General features: G+C 36.8%; 1 protein-coding gene across 1 annotated transcript; it reads right to left on the reverse strand.

Annotated features, from left to right (window-relative positions):
* Positions 1–1,892: 1,892 nt before the first annotated feature.
* On the reverse strand, positions 1,893–4,389 carry LOC108359959 (uncharacterized). Its single transcript, XM_017612050.1, has 2 exons — positions 2,623–4,389; positions 1,893–2,549 (listed from the first exon to the last, which is right to left on the reverse strand). Exons 1-2 carry the CDS (start codon positions 3,940–3,942, stop codon positions 1,917–1,919), a joined length of 1,953 nt encoding a protein of 650 aa, XP_017467539.1. The 5' UTR covers positions 3,943–4,389; the 3' UTR covers positions 1,893–1,916.
* Between the last annotated feature and the right edge of the window lie 14,910 nt (positions 4,390–19,299).

Raw genomic sequence — 19,299 nt, forward strand, 5'->3', positions numbered from 1 at the left:
CAAACTGACTTCATATTTGAATTTTGCGGGTCGAAATACATAATCATAGGTAGGTCCGGTCAAGTGTGCCGGTGTATCGTTTACTTACTGAGGGCCATTTTCTAATGTAAGCAGTAAAGTTGCCTTTACTAACAGGGCAGATAAATTGTTCCTCACTTTAAATTGTTTTGGTTTTCTTATCTTACCGGTAAAAATAAATTTGTTATTCCGTAGAGTGAAACTTCACTACATTCGTCATATAATTTCAAAGGTTGGCAATGCAATATAAGCAAATATAGAGCAAGAGCAACTGTTAGCAAAAACCTTGGATAGCATAAACCTTGGTTGAAATATCTAATATATCTGCCTCATGAACCAAAACCGAACCAAAATTTAAAGTTGGGTACACATTTTTAGAGGTTGCATTGGGTGAGCAACAATTTATCGATTCGAGAAATTAATGCGCTGATGAGAAAACGAAAACTCGTATATCGAGACGATAAAGTGGCCGGTAATCTAAAGGTTAGATTAGGAAACGGCCCTAAAAGTTGTTAAGCTTGATCTGACTTTTTAACAGTTTTTTTATTTTATACATATATTAGGTGGCTGATTCGGATCCGGCGTCAATACAGTATATACATAACGGACTTTCTATTTTTAATTCATCCCAAATAGTTAAAAAAGTTTTAGGTATGCAGGTATCTACAAGTGCTTAAAAAATTTACCAGAAATTGACGAAAAATTTAACGATTTTTTAATTATATGGTTGGTAGGCGTGGTAGCTATTCGATCTTGCCCATTTTATGAGCAGAAGTTGTTAGTCATTCAGACATAATTTGTGCAAAATTTCATCCCGATATCTATCTTAGTTCTTAATATAATAATTAAATTACCCTAATAGAGCAGATTGGACCTCTGTGCGAGCGCGATACCCTGCAGTGTGCAGATATTCCCACCTACTGTTGGTAGCTGCCCTAGTCAGTCCCTCGACTTCTGAAGATAGAGGCCCCTATTATGAGTTGCATTCGATCTTCGACTGTGTCGAAAGTGCTGATCGAACGAATTTTTATTTGATATTATGGCGCTCATTCGATGAATAATAGCTCTATTGTGAATTTCGCTCGTTTAGGTTGTTCACAATAGTATATTTTCTCCGCTGAGAAGCTTTGTTTACAAATCGAGCAAACTAAATAGTGTGCTTATACATATGTACTAGGGCGGGTCGATTTAAAAATCGCTCATTGCTCTGTGAAAATCGTATTCTAGGGATCAAAATAAGAAACTTTGCCGAAGGAACCATACCTCTAAAACGAATTCTGATGTCCCCCAATTTGGGTCGAACTTTTGGGTAGGGGCAAATTTTGAAAAATCCCACTTTGACCCATTTAGAGTGCTCTAATCGAGTCCAAATGTATGACCGACCCCCACTAACTTTGGACGGCCGATCCACCCATGCCAGTGGCACACCCCCTGGAACTCCCCTGGGGGGTTCCCCATACAATCATTTCAAAAAATCACCATTTTTGGCATTTACATGAAAAAATCAGCTAAATGGCTATGTTTTTTCTTTATTTTTATTTATTTATTTATAATAATATTTATTATTTATTTATAATAATATCTATTTTTTCTCTTAAGAAATTTATTTAGTCAGAACATATGTAAATGAAAAAATTAATTTAAGTGAGTTATAGAAAAGAAACTAAAAAAAATTATTGTTTGAAGTCTTTTTTACTTTCAAGTCTGGGCAATTTCGCACGGCTCTCTAATGTCGTCGCCATAACAGCCTCTACATTTTCCGGTATAACCCGTTTGGAAACGCTAGCTAGCAATTGAACATGTCGTTCCGTTCCTTGTATGTGTGATGGAATTTTTAGATCATTGAACGGTGGATCATCTTGATTAATATATTCTTTCAATGTATCGTACGGAATGCTTCACGTGAATGGTGGTTCAAATACGATATTTATATCATTCAAATTGATCATTTCCGTATAACTTGTGCAATTAAAGTTTATATCTGGTTTTTTATAAACTCTAAGTTCCATTGGCTCGTCAACATCGGTTCGATAGCGTAGAATTTTCTTGATGGCACAGTCGCGCTTTTCTTTGCTATCATCAAACAACATTGATAACAAGATATTTTCCGAATGCGCATAATATGAATTATCTTTAATTACTTGATTGACAATTTTGCGTAAACGAGGTTCTAGAAATCGTGACCAACCAATGAACTTGAAAAATAATGCACTGCCGTACACGACAGAGCTGTAATACTTGATATTGAAGTACATTGGCACATAACATTTAATTATAAATTCAACCAGAATTCTTAAATTTGCATCTGGATTTTCCGTTGTCACATATAATCGCAATAATCTAGCGGCCTTGGTGAGCCACCGAGAATGTACAATTTTCCCTGGTTTGATGTTAGCCAGATCCACCGGAACCACGCCGCTAGAAATTGCATGGGCCATGTCGTATAAGTACTTCGAATCGGTGGAAAATTCAATTTTTTCTGGAGCAGGGGGCATATTTTGCAACTCAATTTTCTGGAAGCCGTCCACCACCTGAAAATATATAATAATAAAATAATTAAAAATGGTTGACAATTATAATAAATGAGTGATAGCAATAACTTACCGGAAGAGTTTCACAAGTTTCGATTTGACGGCTCAGTTTTCCGGTTGCCGATCTTGGTCCAGTGCTGGTTGATTTATCCAAAGCTTCAAACAAATGCCGAAACGGAAGTTCGTTGAAGTGTAGAAGGCAAACGAACCAATGCAATGGTCTTTTTAACAGCAATTCGAATCGTCGTATAATTCCACCGTGTGGGCCAGTGTTTGTTGGCTCACCGTCAGTGCATATTCCAATTAATGCATCCAGTGATATATTTTTATCGTTGAAAAAACCATTTAATTTGGTTGTTTTGTATTCAGCGGTTTCATGTTCCAGTCTTACGTAACCAATCAATTCAGAATTGGGTTCTCTCAAAATAACAAGATGAGGTTCTTTTACCATCCTAGTATGATACTTCTCATCAATTTTATCTATCGTTAAAGTATCATCTTTTCTGCCATCGAATGAAAACGCTAACAAATTGGTATCATCTAACCGTTTGCGAAGCACTTCTTGTCTGCATTTCTCTTTTTCTCTGCGAACTTTCGATTTATCCATGATGAGAGGTTTCCCATGCTTATCTTTAATTTTAAAATCTTGCAAAAGAGCGGTTCCCAATGCTGATGCTACTCTGTCAGGCACACCAAATCTGTCACATACCAAGGCAAAGTTAAAACAATCGTATCTCTCTGTGTATTGTGAACTTGTGCTTCTATCCATATCTTCTTGAACCGGTGGCGGTGCGTATGTTGAATCATCGGGATCTTGGTATGTTGGCATTGATGACATAGACGTTGCTCCTTGCTCTTCAGTTTCCATCACAAATGCATCCATTGTTAGTCTTCTCTGATTATGTTGATCGTGCATGAACTCTTTGAGGCGTTCGGGAACCCAGCCGCATGCACATGGAGCTGCCTTCAAATCGCATTTACATGTTCCAATGTAAAAAATTGTTTCCAGAGATTTTACATACTCTGTAAATTGTTGGGTGGTGTTTCTTCTCTTGATTTGCTCTTGATACTTGTCAAGCAATTTATTCAATTTATTAAATACACTTTTTTTCAGCATTATTTCCATACCAAGTTTTTCCCAAATTCCAATCAACTTATCTTGTACTTGAATAGTGAATGATTTATGGGAAAACTTTTTTTGTTCTGTTTTAGCACGTTCGCTTAAGTAAAAATAATATCTCAAGATATCCAGATGGGTTGGTAAATTAAGATCAGTTAAATCAGTAGACACACCAAAAACAGTAACATCATGCTTGGGTATATGACTCATTGGGTTTTCGATAGTTGTTGATGTAGTTGCTTCATCTTGCGGTGTAGAGGATGGTGGATTCATTGTAAACTTTTTGATTTGGAATGGTCACTTCACTTATTATTTTTTTTGAAATATTTTTTTATCTGAAATTAGCACTTCACACTTTGAGTTCTTCACAACGACTTAATGCATTCACAAAAACTGTTGCGTTATATATGGTCTACGAGACGAGGTAATAAGAATGAAATGGTAATTTCAATTCTACCTGCTGTGTCTTGTGGTGGCTTAAAAAAAACAACACAAGCAATTTTACGATCTGCAATTGTGTCACAGTGATACCTTCATTGTTTAAAAGGGTTGCGGTGCATTCCAGTGATACCTTAATTGTTAAAATGGTTGCAAAAAACGCGCATTTCTTAAGAAGGTGCCTTAAAATACCCACAAAAAGGGTTGTAAAAACAACCTTCATTTCTTAAGTAGGTGCTATAAAAAAACTACACAAGTAAGTTTACGACATGCAGCTGTGTCTTAAAAAACGCACACAAGCAATTTTCCGATTTGCAATTGTGTCACAGTGATACCTTCATTTTTTAAAACGGTTGAATAAAAAACCCACACAACTATGTTTACGACATGCAAATGCATCACAGTGATGCCATGGTTTTAAAAGGGTTGTAAAAACGCTAATTTCTAATAATTTTTTTAATTTCTTTTCTATTACTAAGTTAAATTAAGTTAATTTCGCTGATTTTTTCATGTAAAGTGCAAAACCGGCGATTTTTTGAAATGTTTGTATGGTGAACCCCCAGGGGGGTTCCAGGGGGTGTGCCACTGGCATCGGTGGGTCGGGCCTCCAAAGTTAGGGGGGGTCGGTCATACATTTGGACTCGATTGGAGCACTCTAAATGGATCAAAGTGGGATTTTTCAAAATTTGCCCCTACCCAAAAGTTCGAACCAAATTGGGGGACATCAGAATTCGTTTTAGAGGTATGGTTCCTTCGGCAAAGTTTCTTATTTTGATCCCTAGAATATGATTTTTACAGAGCAATGGGCGATTTTTTTGCCTCCCCACAAATCGACCCGGCCTAATATGTACATATGTAAATTTTTGCAAATTAAAATGAAATAAAAAAGAAAGCGAGTTTATAAAAACGTGGTAAAAATTAGTACAACAGAGCTCTGGTTCAGCGATTCGTCAGAGGATAAGAGCTTAGAAAACTGGCCAGGAGCAGAAAAAGCTTGAGAGAGTGTATCTTTCGAATATATTTTGACATACAACATATTTAAGAAATTGTATGATCCAAATCTTTTTTAAATATATTAAAACTATAAACAGTTCTATGATTTTGTTCTCAGAGATCGTGTCACCAGAGTATTTCATAAGTAAAACCAGTCTTTCGAGCTTGTGTTTAGTACTCACGACGTTAGAAATGCATAAAATTAATAAAAATTGTTTAAAATTAGTGTCTAGCCGCCAGAAAGTAAGAAAACAAATGCAAAATCATACATTTTTCACAATTTTCTAACACTTCGCTACACCAACGAAAGAAAAATTCTGTTCGACAGAAAATTCGATACTCAACGAAAATTTCGACACGCTTGCATAGCTCATAATACGAATTTCACTTTCGATCTTCGATTTCCGATAGCCAGCGAATATCGAAAATCGAATGCAACTCATAATAAGGGTCAGAAATCGCAGGGGAGGTTTCACGATCTGGATCGCTTCCCCTAGCCCCATCTCAGATCCCTTCGTAGCACATTCGTCCGCTTCCTCATTTCTCGGGACACCACAATGCCCCGGGACCCAATAAAGATTTATTATGTGTTGCTGTAGAGCTTGTAGTGATCTTCGGCATTGTGTAACGCATATCGATTTAGTCGTTGCCGACCCTAAGTCTTTGATTGCCGCCTGACTGTCAACAACGAAGGCAAGTTTAGATGGCGGTAGGTCGGTAGGTAATGATTCCTTTAATAATTAAATTACCCCCAATTACAAATTGCAAGGAAATGTAATTAGGAATCAATCCTTTCAGTCCACAGCAAAGGAATTGATTACTTTTTCAATTCCTTAGAAGTAATTTCAAATGTAATTGTTTTTTTTTTATTCCATTACAAGGAATTTCATATTGTAATTAGAATAAATTACGTGCTAGTAATGTAATTTTTTTCCCTCCATTTTCTTTGAAAGGAATTGAAAATGTAATATATTTTCTTCCAGTTTCATTACCTGGAATTGCAGGAGTATTTTAGTTTTTTCAATTACTCAAAGGAATTGTAAAATAATTGAGAAACTGAAAGTTCATGCACGAATGTAAAATGATTAATTTTTTTTTAACCGATTTGAATAATCTTTTTTTTAATTTTTCGGTATAATACCAGGATTTATGGTACAAAAATTTGGAGGGTTGCCACCTGCTGGAAAATTTTAAACTCAATTAAATTGATAATATTAATGAAATAAAGCAATGTGGATATTAAATTAAAGAAGTTTAAGAAAGATACTCTGGATATTCTTGGGGAGTGTTGCCACCTATTTAAAAATCTTAAATCAGTTAAATTGATAAAATAAAGGAAATATTGTAATGTGGGTGTCAAACCAGAGAGGTTTAAGAAGGCTTTATCAAAAATATTATCAAAGAGGGTTGCCAACTCTTTGCAAATTTAACTCAATTGAATTGACAAAATAAATTAAATATTACAATATGGTTACAAAATATATATCAGTAAAAACTAGCCAATGTCTGCTTGCTTTGCAGCGCCTTAAAACACTACTAACGATGAAAATCGATGGATAAATAAACAAGTTTGCAATGGTTAAGTGAAAGCACAATAATTTTTTGTATGAAATAGGCGCAGGAAATAATTTTACTTATACGTAATGTGACTAACCGTACTTCTTTCGGAAGTACAGTACCTATTTTTTCGCTCTTGTACTTCGTACTTCGAAGTACAGTCAAATCAGTGTGACCACTTTGTGAGTTATTCCTCAAAACGTGAGGAATTTCGGGTGTGCTTGTGTATTTTTTGAGAATTTTTATTTTAAGGAATTTTCTCTCGATATATGTGCAGACAACAAATGCAACCATGTTTTAAACAACAGAGTTCTTAAATTGCTCTTCAAATTTTTGAACAAAAAGCTTTCCGAAGTTTTATAAAGAGTGAAATACACTACCGAACCGGCTTGTCAAACATTCTTCAAACCTACTTTTCCCATTTCGCCATACACCATGCAAAAATGACTCGTTCAAGCAAAAAAATTTAGTTTTCTTCCGGTTAACAATGTAAAATAATTTGGTTTTCTTCGAGTTTTCTCTCTTACGTCCTCATTCGGTGAAAATTCTGTTGCGAATGAGGCGATTTTACTATACGTAAGCGGTTTGATCAAACGTCAACATGGCGGCCAGAAAATCAAAAAATTTTAACTTTTGTTCACATTTACCGCAAACGGCTTGCCAAACCTTCAAACATCCCCATACACAACATAAATAGCTTTAAGCAAAGGGATATTCCGCTTGGTTTGTGCAATTTGCGAAATCTGTCAATAACCACGCAAACTCCCCATGGAATAATTAACAATATTTTTATTTTATTATTATTTTTTTACGAATTTCGTTGTTCAAATTTACATTTCAAATATATGAACAAACATTTGTATGCACTTTTGCACCAGTCGTTGCCTATGGGTTAATGACAAAAAAATCCTATACATGCACAATATTTCATGTATAATTTTCAAATAAGCATATTTTCAATGGCGGGTTAACTGTATACTGTGGTATATATCAAAATAGAGTAAATATTGATGAATTCCTTAGCCACACGTCTCAAAAAGTCTGAAAGTCCGGTACATACACACAAATAAATTCAAGGCCATACTTTTGCTTAAATTGCTTAACTCCGACAACTTGTATTCAATGTTATTAAATCAGGTATCAGTCTATTCGAAAATAAATGTTATTTTAGGTAAATATTACATATTTGGCAACTCTCATAGACATGTCTGACGGTCAAAGTTGAAAAATTAAGAAAATTGGGAGCTTATTAAAGTTTGGCCGACGAAAACTCCCCGCAACCTAAGTCTAACAATATATTGTTATAAATCATTTTAAAGGTCAATAAATCTTCTTTTCAAAATATGTTTGGCTTTTAAAATCGGATGAAAAATAGTTAAGCTGTTAATAGACAAGTGCATCAAGTACGAACATAACGGTTGTTTTTAAATTAAATAAAAATGGAGGGTTCAGGAACTATACGGAACCTGTTTTTGTGTTGTACTCGACTATAGCTACAACCTATACTAGGTTTTGTTTCGGGTGTATTTCATGACTTTTTTTGTAGCACCGTGTTATTGAATCATGGTCGAGTCGTACAATTTAGTCTAATTTACGACTTAAACAATGAGGCTGAATGTATAACGAAGTAGACTTTTATAAAAAAATTTAAATATTAAATAAACAAAAGAAATATAGGCAAAACTGGTCAAAATAAGGCAACTAGTATATATGAAGTTCTTTCAACCACAAAATACATTTGTTGACTTGAGTTTTTTTTACATCGAGCTTTTTTCGACATACCTCCAAAAGGGCGTAAGCGACAAAAAGTAAATTTTTCAGTAGACTTTTTTTCTTATTAACATTGCAATTACTGTAGATACTATGTGAAAGTTAATGAAAAAGTTAAGATTGATGTAAGGTATATAATACTGGTAGTTTTATGTGCCCATCTTTAATAAAACAGGTGATTTTGTAACTTACGCCCTTTTTGCCGTCACAAAAAAAGGCTACAGCATGCAATTGCGGCGGTTAAGCCAAAGGCCATTTTGATGCCTTTAACTCATTTCTTTTATTCCTGTTATTAATTAAAGCACTATTTCTCTATACAAACTAATGGTGATTTCGTTTGTCCCAAAAAAATGATACTCTTTCATGGTGCAAAATGTGTTTGGTGTTACACTCAACCATGCAGATGTGCATGTTTTGCCTATTTATCCCTATCGTGCTTACGCATTTCATGATATTGCTTTTCAGGGCAACCATCTCGCCTGACAAATCATCAAAGGGCAGAGGATAAGATTTTTTTGCCTTACTCGAATGCAATATTTTAAGAAACAAACACAGAATTTTCCTCTTCAACTAACTCTTCAGTAGAATCGGTGTCGCTGTATGGGACGAGTGCTCTTTTAGTTAAGCTCTACAACAACTAAGTATTTTAACACCATACACATTTATTATATTGTTATCCTTTTGATTAAAAATATTATTCAACCACAAATATATGTATTTTCCTTGGTTTGCAATAGGAATGTGCCGGGTATCCGGTAGATATCCGGAATCCGGCTTATCCGGCCGGATACTGGCTAAAATCCGGCCGGATTTCCGGAGATCGATTATAGCAAATTCTATTTAAAAATTTAGTTCAGATTTTTTTTTTTATTTCTATAATGAAATTTAATAGTATCTTATTAGTAATTAAAAGTTAAAAAATTATATATTTTTCATTATGAAAAGAAGCATTTCCGCTATTTCTATTTTCAACATAAATGCCACCCGATGCACTAAACACTCTTTTTGAGTTCACTGGGGAAGGTGGTTCGCAGAGATACTTCATTGCCAGTGTATAATAATAATAGATTGCTAGTGTTTGGCCGGGCTTCTGCTTCGATTTGTGGCGTGCGCATTTTACGCCTACTCCGAACGGCGATTGTACTTTTATGAGAAGATCTTTTCATGGCAGAAATACATGCACTCGGAGGTTTTCCATTGCCTGCCGAGGGGCGACAGCTACTACAAAATTTTTTTTTATGTTGGGTTGAACCGGGCTTGAACCCAGGCCCTGAGGAATATCAGCGCACACTGCTAACCGCTACCCCACAGCGGCCGCCTATGATTACACCAAATTAAAGGATCTTCTTGTCTGGATATAAGGGGAAGCTGTAAATATGTATCCATTTTTCTATCGTTTGGGTATCAACATCGCTACAAAAAACGGGAATCATTATCAGAGCCGTTGTCGATTTCCCCAAAGCATTGCTAAATATCCTGGTCTCGCTCTTCAATAGAAGCTTTCTCTGGAATTCGGACTTTTTCATGATTCAGCAGGTTTCTCCATGCTAACTGATTTATATTTGTGAATTATTTAGTTCACCTACCATCTACCCAGTTTTTAGATTTATTGATGTCAGAAAATATAATATACATTTTTTCTTGGCGGTGTTCATTGTTGTTTATCTTTTGCCTCTGACGTTTCGCCTCTATTTAGCAAAAATAATCGATTAATCCGGGTTGCAGACGGAGAATTTATCTTTTTAATACAGAATCATATCATAACTTGGGATTTCAGAGGATAAATTTTGTATTCTTAATTACGTATTGGATAGTGCAGCTCGAAAAAGCAGATAATGTAGTTATATAAAAAAAAACTAATACAACAATATTGTGAAATTTATTAAGAGGAGCGGTCTACCGGATATCCGACCGGATATCCGATTTCGGCTCTTATTGTTTGCAGAATATCCGGAATCCGGAATAGTTTGCAAATGGTCCATATTTGGAAGAAAAATATAGGCACTTCAAAACTTTCACACAAAAGTGTAAGAATTCCCTCTCTGCAAAAGAAAATTTTTCTCGGAGAAAAAGGGCTTGACCGACACTGCGTGTACAAAAAATGTAAACAGGGTAAAATTAGGCACTTAAGCCAAAATTGCTTTCGCTTTAACTTTTTAACGGTACTTCGTAGGACTTTGAAATTTTGACAGCTGTGCTGTGTGTGATATAGTTGCAGAAATATTATATACAAACCAAGGCATAAAAAATTATAGTTTAAAAAACTAAAACCTCGCTATTATAATTTCCATTCGTACTGTCATCAGGCATGTAACATGAGAATATAAATCACTACATCTTTTAGGCGCATCAATATTACATAGTTACATCCCGAGCTAATAACGGGTGATTTTTTTGAGGTTAGGATTTTCATGCATTAGTATTTGACAGATCACGTGGGATTTCAGACATGGTGTCAAAGAGAAAGATGCTCAGTATGCTTTGACATTTCATCATGAATAGACTTACTAACGAGCAACGCTTGCAAATCATTGAATTTTATTACCAAAATCAGTGTTCGGTTCGCTTTACGTCCGATTTATGGTCTACATAATCGACCAAGTGAGCAAACAATTAATGCGATTGTGACCAAGTTTCGCACTCAGTTTACTTTATTGGACATTAAACCAACCACACGAATGCGTACAGTGCGTACAGAAGAGAATATTGCGTCTGTTTCTGAGAGTGTTGCTGAAGACCGTGAAATGTCGATTCGTCGCCGTTCGCAGCAATTGGGTTTGCGAAACACATTTCGAACCGAACACTGATTTTGGTAATAAAATTCAATGATTTGCAAGCGTTGCTCGTTAGTAAGTCTATTCATGATGAAATGTCAAAGCATACTGAGCATCTTTCTCTTTGACACCATGTCTGAAATCCCACGTGATCTGTCAAATACTAATGCATGAAAATCCTAACCTCAAAAAAATCACCCGTTAAAAGGGAGGTAAAAAATAATGGTGATACTTTGTTTGAACCGCAAGAACAAATGTACCAATTGAATTGGAGAATGTAATTAATTTTTAGGCTAAGTACACCTGTAAATAGTAAATTAGAAAACTTTGAGTAATTTGTTCGGATTTTGAGGGTTTTTCATTTGTTTTTGAGGAATTTGGTAATTTTTTTGTGGCAACACTGGTATGGTGGTAGGTAATCGATTTGCCACCGTAAAATTGTGCATATGGAAACAGTGCATACGAAATAATGCATACGAAAAAAAACCGAAATAACGCATATGAAAAAACCAAAATAATGCATACAAAAAAACGAAATATGTATACATGCACCGTTTCAGATGCAAACCGAAATAATGCATATGAAAAAACTGAAATAATGCATATATGCAGTTTCGGTTGAAAACCGCAATAATTCATATTAGAAAAACGAAGTAGTACATACATGCACAGTTTCGACACAAAACCGAAGTACTGCATATGACAAAATAAGAGGCAATGCATACATGCACAGTTTCTACTCAAGCCGAAATAATGCACATACTTACTAAGTAGAATTCTCCTTTCTGTGTTGCCGGAAAAGGGGGGCGGAAGTGTTTTTGCGCAGAACTACTTTTTGCGTAGGCAGCCTTCGGCCGCGCTTAGGAATTATACCCCTTACTAAGTAGAATTTTCATTTCTTTGCTGCCGGAAAAGGCGGGGCGGAAGTATTTTTGTGCAGAACTTCTTTTTGCGTAGGCCTTCGGTCGCGCTTAGGGATCATAACCTTTAATAAGTAGAATTCTCCTTTCTCTGATGCCGGAAAGGGGGGGCGGAAGTATTTTTACGCAGAACTTCTCTCTGCGTAGACGGCCTTCGGTCGCGCCTACGGATTATACCCTTACTAAGTAGAAGTCTCCTTTCTGGGTTGCCGGAAAAGGGAGGCGGAAGTATTTTTGCACAGAACTTCTTTCTGCGTAGGCGTCCTTCGGCCGCGCTTAAGGATTATAACCCTTACTAAGTAGAATTTTCCTTTCTGTGTTGCCGAAAAAGGGGGGACGGAATTATTTTTGCGCTGAACTTCTTTTTGCTTAAGCGACCTTTGGCCGCGGTTAGGGATTATAACTCTTACTAAGTAGAACTCTCCGTTCTGTGTTGCCGGAAAAGGGGGGCGGAAGTATTTTTGTGCAGAACTTCTTTTTGCGTAGGCGGCCTTCGGCCGCGTTTAGGAATTATAACCTTTAATAAGTAGAATTCGCCTTTCTGTGTTGCCGGAAAAGGGGGGCGGAAGTATTTTTGCGCAGAACTTCTTTCTGCGTAGGCGGCCTTCGGTCGCGCTTAGGGATTATAACCCTTACTAAGTAGAAGTCTCCTTTCTGGGTTGCCGGAAAAGGGAGGCGGAAGTATTTTTGCACAGAACTTCTTTCTGCGTAGGCGGCCTTCGGCCGCGCTTAGGGATTATAACCCATACTAAGTAGAATTTTCCTTTCTGTGTTGCCGGAAAAGGGGGGGGGCGGAATTATTTTTGCGCTGAACTTCTTTTTGCTTAAGCGGCCGCGGTTAGGGATTATAACTCTTACTAAGTAGAACTCTCCGTTCTGTGTTGCCGGAAAAGGGGGGCGGAAGTATTTTTGTGCAGAACTTCTTTTTGCGTAGGCGGCCTTCGGCCGCGTTTAGGAATTATAACCTTTAATAAGTAGAATTCGCCTTTCTGTGTTGCCGGAAAAGGGGGGCGGAAGTATTTTTGCGCAGAACTTCTTTCTGCGTAGGCGGCCTTCGGTCGCGCTTAGGGATTATAACCCTTACTAAGTAGAAGTCTCCTTTCTGGGTTGCCGGAAAAGGGAGGCGGAAGTATTTTTGCACAGAACTTCTTTCTGCGTAGGCGGCCTTCGGCCGCGCTTAGGGATTATAACCCTTACTAAGTAGAATTCTCCTTTCTGTGTTGCCGGAAAAGGGAGGCGGAATTATTTTTCGCAGAACTTCTTTCTGCGTAGGTGTCCTTCGGCCGCGCTTACGGATTATAACCCTTAATAAGTAGAATTTTCCTTTCTGTGCTACCGGTAAAGGGGGGGCGGAAGTTTTTTTGTGCAGAACTTCTTTTTACGTAGGCGGCCTTCGGCCGCGGTTACGGATTATGACTCTTACTAAGTAGAACTCTCCGTTCTGTGTTGCCGGAAAAGAAGGGCGGAAGTATTTTTGCGCAGAACTTCTTTCTGCGTAGGCGGCCTTCGGTCGCGCTTAGGGATTATAACCCTTACTAAGTAGAAGTACATAATTCATATTCGAAAAAACGAAATTATCCATATGCACACTTTCGTTAGAAAACCGAAATTTATTTATTTATTTCCCTTTAAATCTACAGTACAAAGTACCTTACAGACTAAAGAAAAATTAACAATAAATGCTTATTGAATAATTGAATTTAATAGGCTCACAAAAGCAGATTTAGATAAAGAAAAGTCAATTAACTTAGAAAAAAATAAATCATTAAATTCCTTTAGGGCACGCGAAATAGGCGCATTACTCGCAAATTTAGTTCTGCAGTTACCAACATTCAAAGGATAAAAATTACGCAGACTTCTTTGCGGCACGTTAAAACTAATCCGCTCAAGTAGAGTTGGGCAATCGATAATGCCATTAATTACATTGAAAATGAAAGAAAGAGAGATTACTGACCTCCTCTTTTCCAATGAAATTAGATCAATTAGCAACAGGCGCGGATGGTAAGATGGAATGGGATCCTCGAACCGCAATGATCGCAATGCATATTTCAGAAAAATTTTTTGAATCCTTTCAATCCTATTTACCGAATGTTGATCATATGGTCTCCAGATAATTACCACGTACTCTAAGTTAGAGCGTACCAGAGACGAAAAAAGAAGCTTAAAGGTGTAAGGATCAGAAAACACGAAGGTATTACGTCGAACAAAACTCATTACCGAGTATGCTTTGGAAATAACAACATTAATGTGACTATTAAATGAAAACTTTGCCTCAAAAACCACTCCAAGATCTTTAGTCTATGTAACCTTGCTAAGGATAAAGTTAGAAATTGAGTAAAGTGTAGGAGTGGCGTTCTGACGCCTAGTGAATGTTATGTGAAAACATTTATTGATGTTTAAAGATAGCCGTGACTTAAGGCACCATAAATGAAGGCTATTCAAATCAAATTGAAGTTTTCTTGCATCAGCTGCATCCTTAACAATTGCAAAGACCTTCAAATCATCGGCATAAAGCAGATAATTCGAAAAAGAAAAACAATTGCCAATGTCGTTTATAAAAAGAACGAATAAGAGAGGGCCTAAAATGCTCCCCTGTGGAACACCAGAAGAGGCAACGAAATAGTCCGAAACTACGCCCTCAATCGAAACTACACAGCGCCGATTAGACAAGTATGAGGTGATCCATTTGAGGAGAGCCGAATGGAAGCCAAGGCAAGCTAACTTATTTAACAGAATCTTATGAGATAGTCTATCGAACGCCTTAGATAAGTCAGTTTATATGCAGTCAACTTGCGATCCGTCCGAGAACGATGAGATTCAAAAATCACTACATACCACTAAATTGGAGACTGTCGAGCGCCCGGATACAAATCCATGCTGGTTTGGGCTGATTAATGACTTTATCGCGAAATAAATTTTGTCTTTGACGACACTTTCAAAAAGTTTGGAAAAGATTGATAGTTTCGAAATTGGCCTGTAATTCCGTACATTATTTTTTCTACCATTTTTGAAAAGAGGCGTAATTGTTGTTATCTTCCAATCATTAATAAAGTTACCCGAGGAAAGAGATTTATTAAAAATTAATTGTAAAGCGTATCACAACGCTGGGCATCCCTTTAGTAAAAGAGCCGACAGACCGTCAGCGTCTGAATGGGAAGAAGACTTGAGGGAAAGTATCGCGTTCATAACTTCGTCAGAAGAGATATGCAACGTCCCCAGATTAACCGAAGAAAATATTTCAGATGAGAAATCATGGAAACTCCCATCGTCAACTACGTAATTTGACATGAAAAAGTCCGCGAACAAATTAACCGCCTCAACAGGACTATTAGCGAATTGGTTTTCCAGAAATACTGTACTGGGTATGCTAGAACAAAGTTTTTTTGATTTTACAAAATCCCAGAAAGATTTCGGATTAGCTTTAATATTCCGCTCTGCATTCCGAATATATCTTTTGTAAAACAGGTTATTTAATGACTTAAATTCCTTGTGGTAGTGTTGAAATTTTACAAAGAATGGTTGAATCTTAGTTGACTTGAACTTTTTGAGATATTTGTTTTTAATGTTTTTCAATTTCATTAAATCTCTATTATACCACGGTGACTTGTATGGTCGCTTCTTTTTCAAAGGTATGTTATTCAAACAGAACTCAGAGTGTCGATTTAAAGGTTGTATAGCAACTGTGAGTATCCAAGTCCATAAGTAACTCATCCCATGGAATTTCCGAAAGGGATTTATTTAAACTTGGAAAATCACAAGACGTATAATTGAAAGAATTTCTCTCATTAGACATAATGGTTGAAAACACATAATATTTAAGCTCAATTTCTAACGGCACATGGTGAATACTAGCATCAGAAATCGGCGAAATGCATTTTGATATAGAAGAATCAATGTTGTCACTTACGTATATAAGGTCTAACAATCTATTTAAATCATTAAAAAAACAGTTAATTTGTTTTAGATTAACACTTAGGAAACTATCTATAAAGTAAGATTCTAGATTTGTGGTAATGTTATTAGGTGTAAGACTAGAGCTGGTAGAGTTACTGCACCATTTTATATTGCACAGTTTAAAATTACCCAGAACACAAAGATGGTTGTCATTTAGGTCCAGAGATAGCGCAATTACATTATCCACGTGAGCTTTGTATAGTTCAAAGTTACTGTTAGGCGGAATATATGAGGCCATCAAATACAGAAAACTATGTGATTTCATTCCCTTAATGCAAACGCAAACTTGATCTAGTAAAGAGTCACTATTACTAAGAATTCCAAAAGATGCACGAAGTTTTCGTTTAACGGCAATCAGCACACCACCTCCTCTTGAACAGCCCGTTTTTACGGAATCCCGATCTTTACGGAACACATCATACAAGTTTGGATCGAAGAATTCATTATCGTAGAAGTCAGACTTCAACCAGGTATCGACAATGGCAAGCACATCATAAACTTCTTGCGCACTAAATTGTAGAATTGTGTTTCATTTGCTCCTTAATCCGGAAATATTTTGGTAATATATCTTAAGACCAGCATTATTTTTGGGAGTTACATTTCTGTTGTTAGTTGTTATAACGGTTGGTTTTGAAGTACTTGCTTTTGAAAAAAATTAAATGGTTTGACCCTCACATTCGCCGGCCAAATTGACGCTTCTAAAATTTTATAATAATCAATGGATGGGACACCCAGCTTAAAATTGATACGTTTCTCTACTGGGTCATCTGTTTTGACCAACGCATAGCAAGACAGAAACTTCAAATCAATGTTAGCCGAAATAATACATGCATGCACAATTTCGGTCCAATCCCGAAATACTGCATATGGGAAAAACTAAGTAATGCATACATGCACTGTTTCAGTTGGAAGCCGAAATAATTCATATGTGAAAAACGAAATAATGCATACATGCACAGTTTCGGTTGAAAACCGCAATAATGCATATGAGAAAATACCGAAATTATGCACAAGCATACTTTCTATGACTAAATGCATAGTTCCCATAAGCGCAATTTCGGTGCTCCGTAAAATTTATTGAATTTTTGTTGTAGAGCTGAAGGGAGAGACTCTGATATGTACATAAAATAAATAATATGCAATATAAAATGGAAATTGAGGAAGGTGTACATAGATATTAATGACTCGCCAATCTATTAATCACATTCAACATTCATCCAAAAAAATAAAGCTTCCCTGGACGAGATCCGTTTTCGATGGCAAGAGTCCTGCTTGTCTTAGCTCAGCTTTTGTTGTATAAAATGTAGGTAAAATTGAAAGTTTCAGTGTAAATACATGTCGTGCACATAATTTAGTATGCAGGTATTGTAAATGTTTTCGTTTTGTAATTTTTGAAATGAAGAAATAGGAACTCCTTTAGAAATAAAATAAATGTGACTGTTCATTTTCTCCAAAATTCATAAAATTTAGTACTTGGAGCCAAAGAGGTTGTGTAGGAGGTGGGCGCCGTAATACGAAGTTCTTTTTTATCTTCCAAGTTGGAAAATTTTGGCTTAAACATGCAGGGCACACCGAATTTCATCAAATATTTTTTTTTTTTATTTGCGTTTGTTTTTCTAGAATTACTGGACTATAATGTAAACCGATTTTGGCGATCATTCAGATTTATGCTTTTCTCGGTCAAACCAGCATATGCTCTGAATTTCATCAAAATCGGATAACATTTACTACGTCCACCCACAATAAATGTGGGCGTGGTAGCGCGTTCAATTTTACCATTTTCCACATTTCTTCATTCCTAAGTGCCGCGCATATACGAAATTTCAGCGAATTTCTAGCACGGTTTTATCCGCAGCTTATATGGGGACGTCCCACTGTGCCACGCCTCGTCGGATCTGCCGACAGTTCACACTGCATCTTTCCGCGGACAACGCCAAGCGTCGAGTGACCAGAAGGCTGCACAAACGGCCAGCACCTAGTGCGCCTCTTATTTTCACCAGAAGTGAGGGAAACCATCGGGAAGGCGAAAGTCTCCAAAGCCATTGGACCCGACGGAATTTGCATGCTGATGCTGAAAAATTTGGGTTTTGTGGGAGTAGATTATTTAACCAAGGTCCTCAACCTGACATCTGGAAAACAGGGAGAGTGGTCCCGCTGATTACTCTCCTTTCCCCGGTAGGGAAGACACTAGAGGCCCTTCTACTCTCGTACTATACAAACCATCTGACCCCAACGAGGGATCAACATGGGTTCCGTAAAGTGCACAGCACAACAACAGCACTTAATGCCATAAACACCCAGATAACTCGTGGCCTTAACCGAAACCACCCCTGTGAGAGAACAATTCTAGTAGCGTTGGACCTGTCCAAGACACCGTCAGTCACTCCACGCTACTAGAAGCCATGGAGACCTCCTCTCTCCCACAGGTACTCTAAGTGGTCGAGACTCGTCAGTAATTATTAGAGATATATCGAGCAAACCCGGAAAATAAAACAGGGGGCCCTACAGGGTGGTGTCCTTTCCCCACCACTGTTTAACTTTCATCGGGCATGTGCTACAATTCTTTTTCGCATGAAATTGCCACAGAAAACGTGCTGACATGTGCTGAATTTCACTTTTCCGTTTTCGTTTTCAAAAATCAAATCGCAACGATCTGGCATGTGCCAGAAATCAATATCGCCATATTTTTTCCATTTTGAAAACGCAAAGCAACGGCTTTGCGGAATTAATAAAAAATTGCATAAAACAACAGAAATTAAAGTATTTTACATTTTTATTTACTAAAATATAACTTTTACTATCACCGTATTGACGCTAAAACAACCTTTCGTCAATACGATGATAGTAAACGTTATATACTATACTAAAATATAGTAAATCAAAATGTAAAATACTTTCATTTCTGTTGTTTTATGCAATTTTTTATTAATTCCGCAAAGCCGTTGCTTCGCGTTTTCAAAATGAAAAAAATATGGCGATATCGATTAATGGCACATGACAGACCGTACAAATAAAGGTACGAATACAAATGATCGTTGTCGCGGGGTTTTAGCAATTTGATCTGCATCTTGTCGACGCAGCCAATCACTCCGGGAATCCCAAATTTTGTTGAAAAAACGTAACTTAGACTAGCGATCTTCATATTGCGTCCTCTCAAACTTTGTCCACTTTGGACACTGCGTCCGTTCTAAAATATTTAGCATTTCTTTTAAAAATTTTACACT

This window comes from Rhagoletis zephyria, unplaced genomic scaffold (assembly GCF_001687245.7).
Source record: "Rhagoletis zephyria isolate East Lansing unplaced genomic scaffold, Rhagoletis_zephyria_1.1 Rzeph_scaffold_00495, whole genome shotgun sequence".
Lineage (NCBI taxonomy): Eukaryota > Metazoa > Arthropoda > Insecta > Diptera > Tephritidae > Rhagoletis > Rhagoletis zephyria.

Bases quoted from the DNA above. Each gene is read 5' to 3' on its own strand.
- LOC108359959 (XM_017612050.1), bottom strand. From the start codon at position 3,942: ATGAATCCACCATCCTCTACACCGCAAGATGAAGCAACTACATCAACA. The intron at 2,550-2,622 runs GTAAGTTATTGC...ATATATTTTCAG, and splicing joins AAACTTGTGAAACTCTTCCG to GTGGTGGACGGCTTCCAGAA.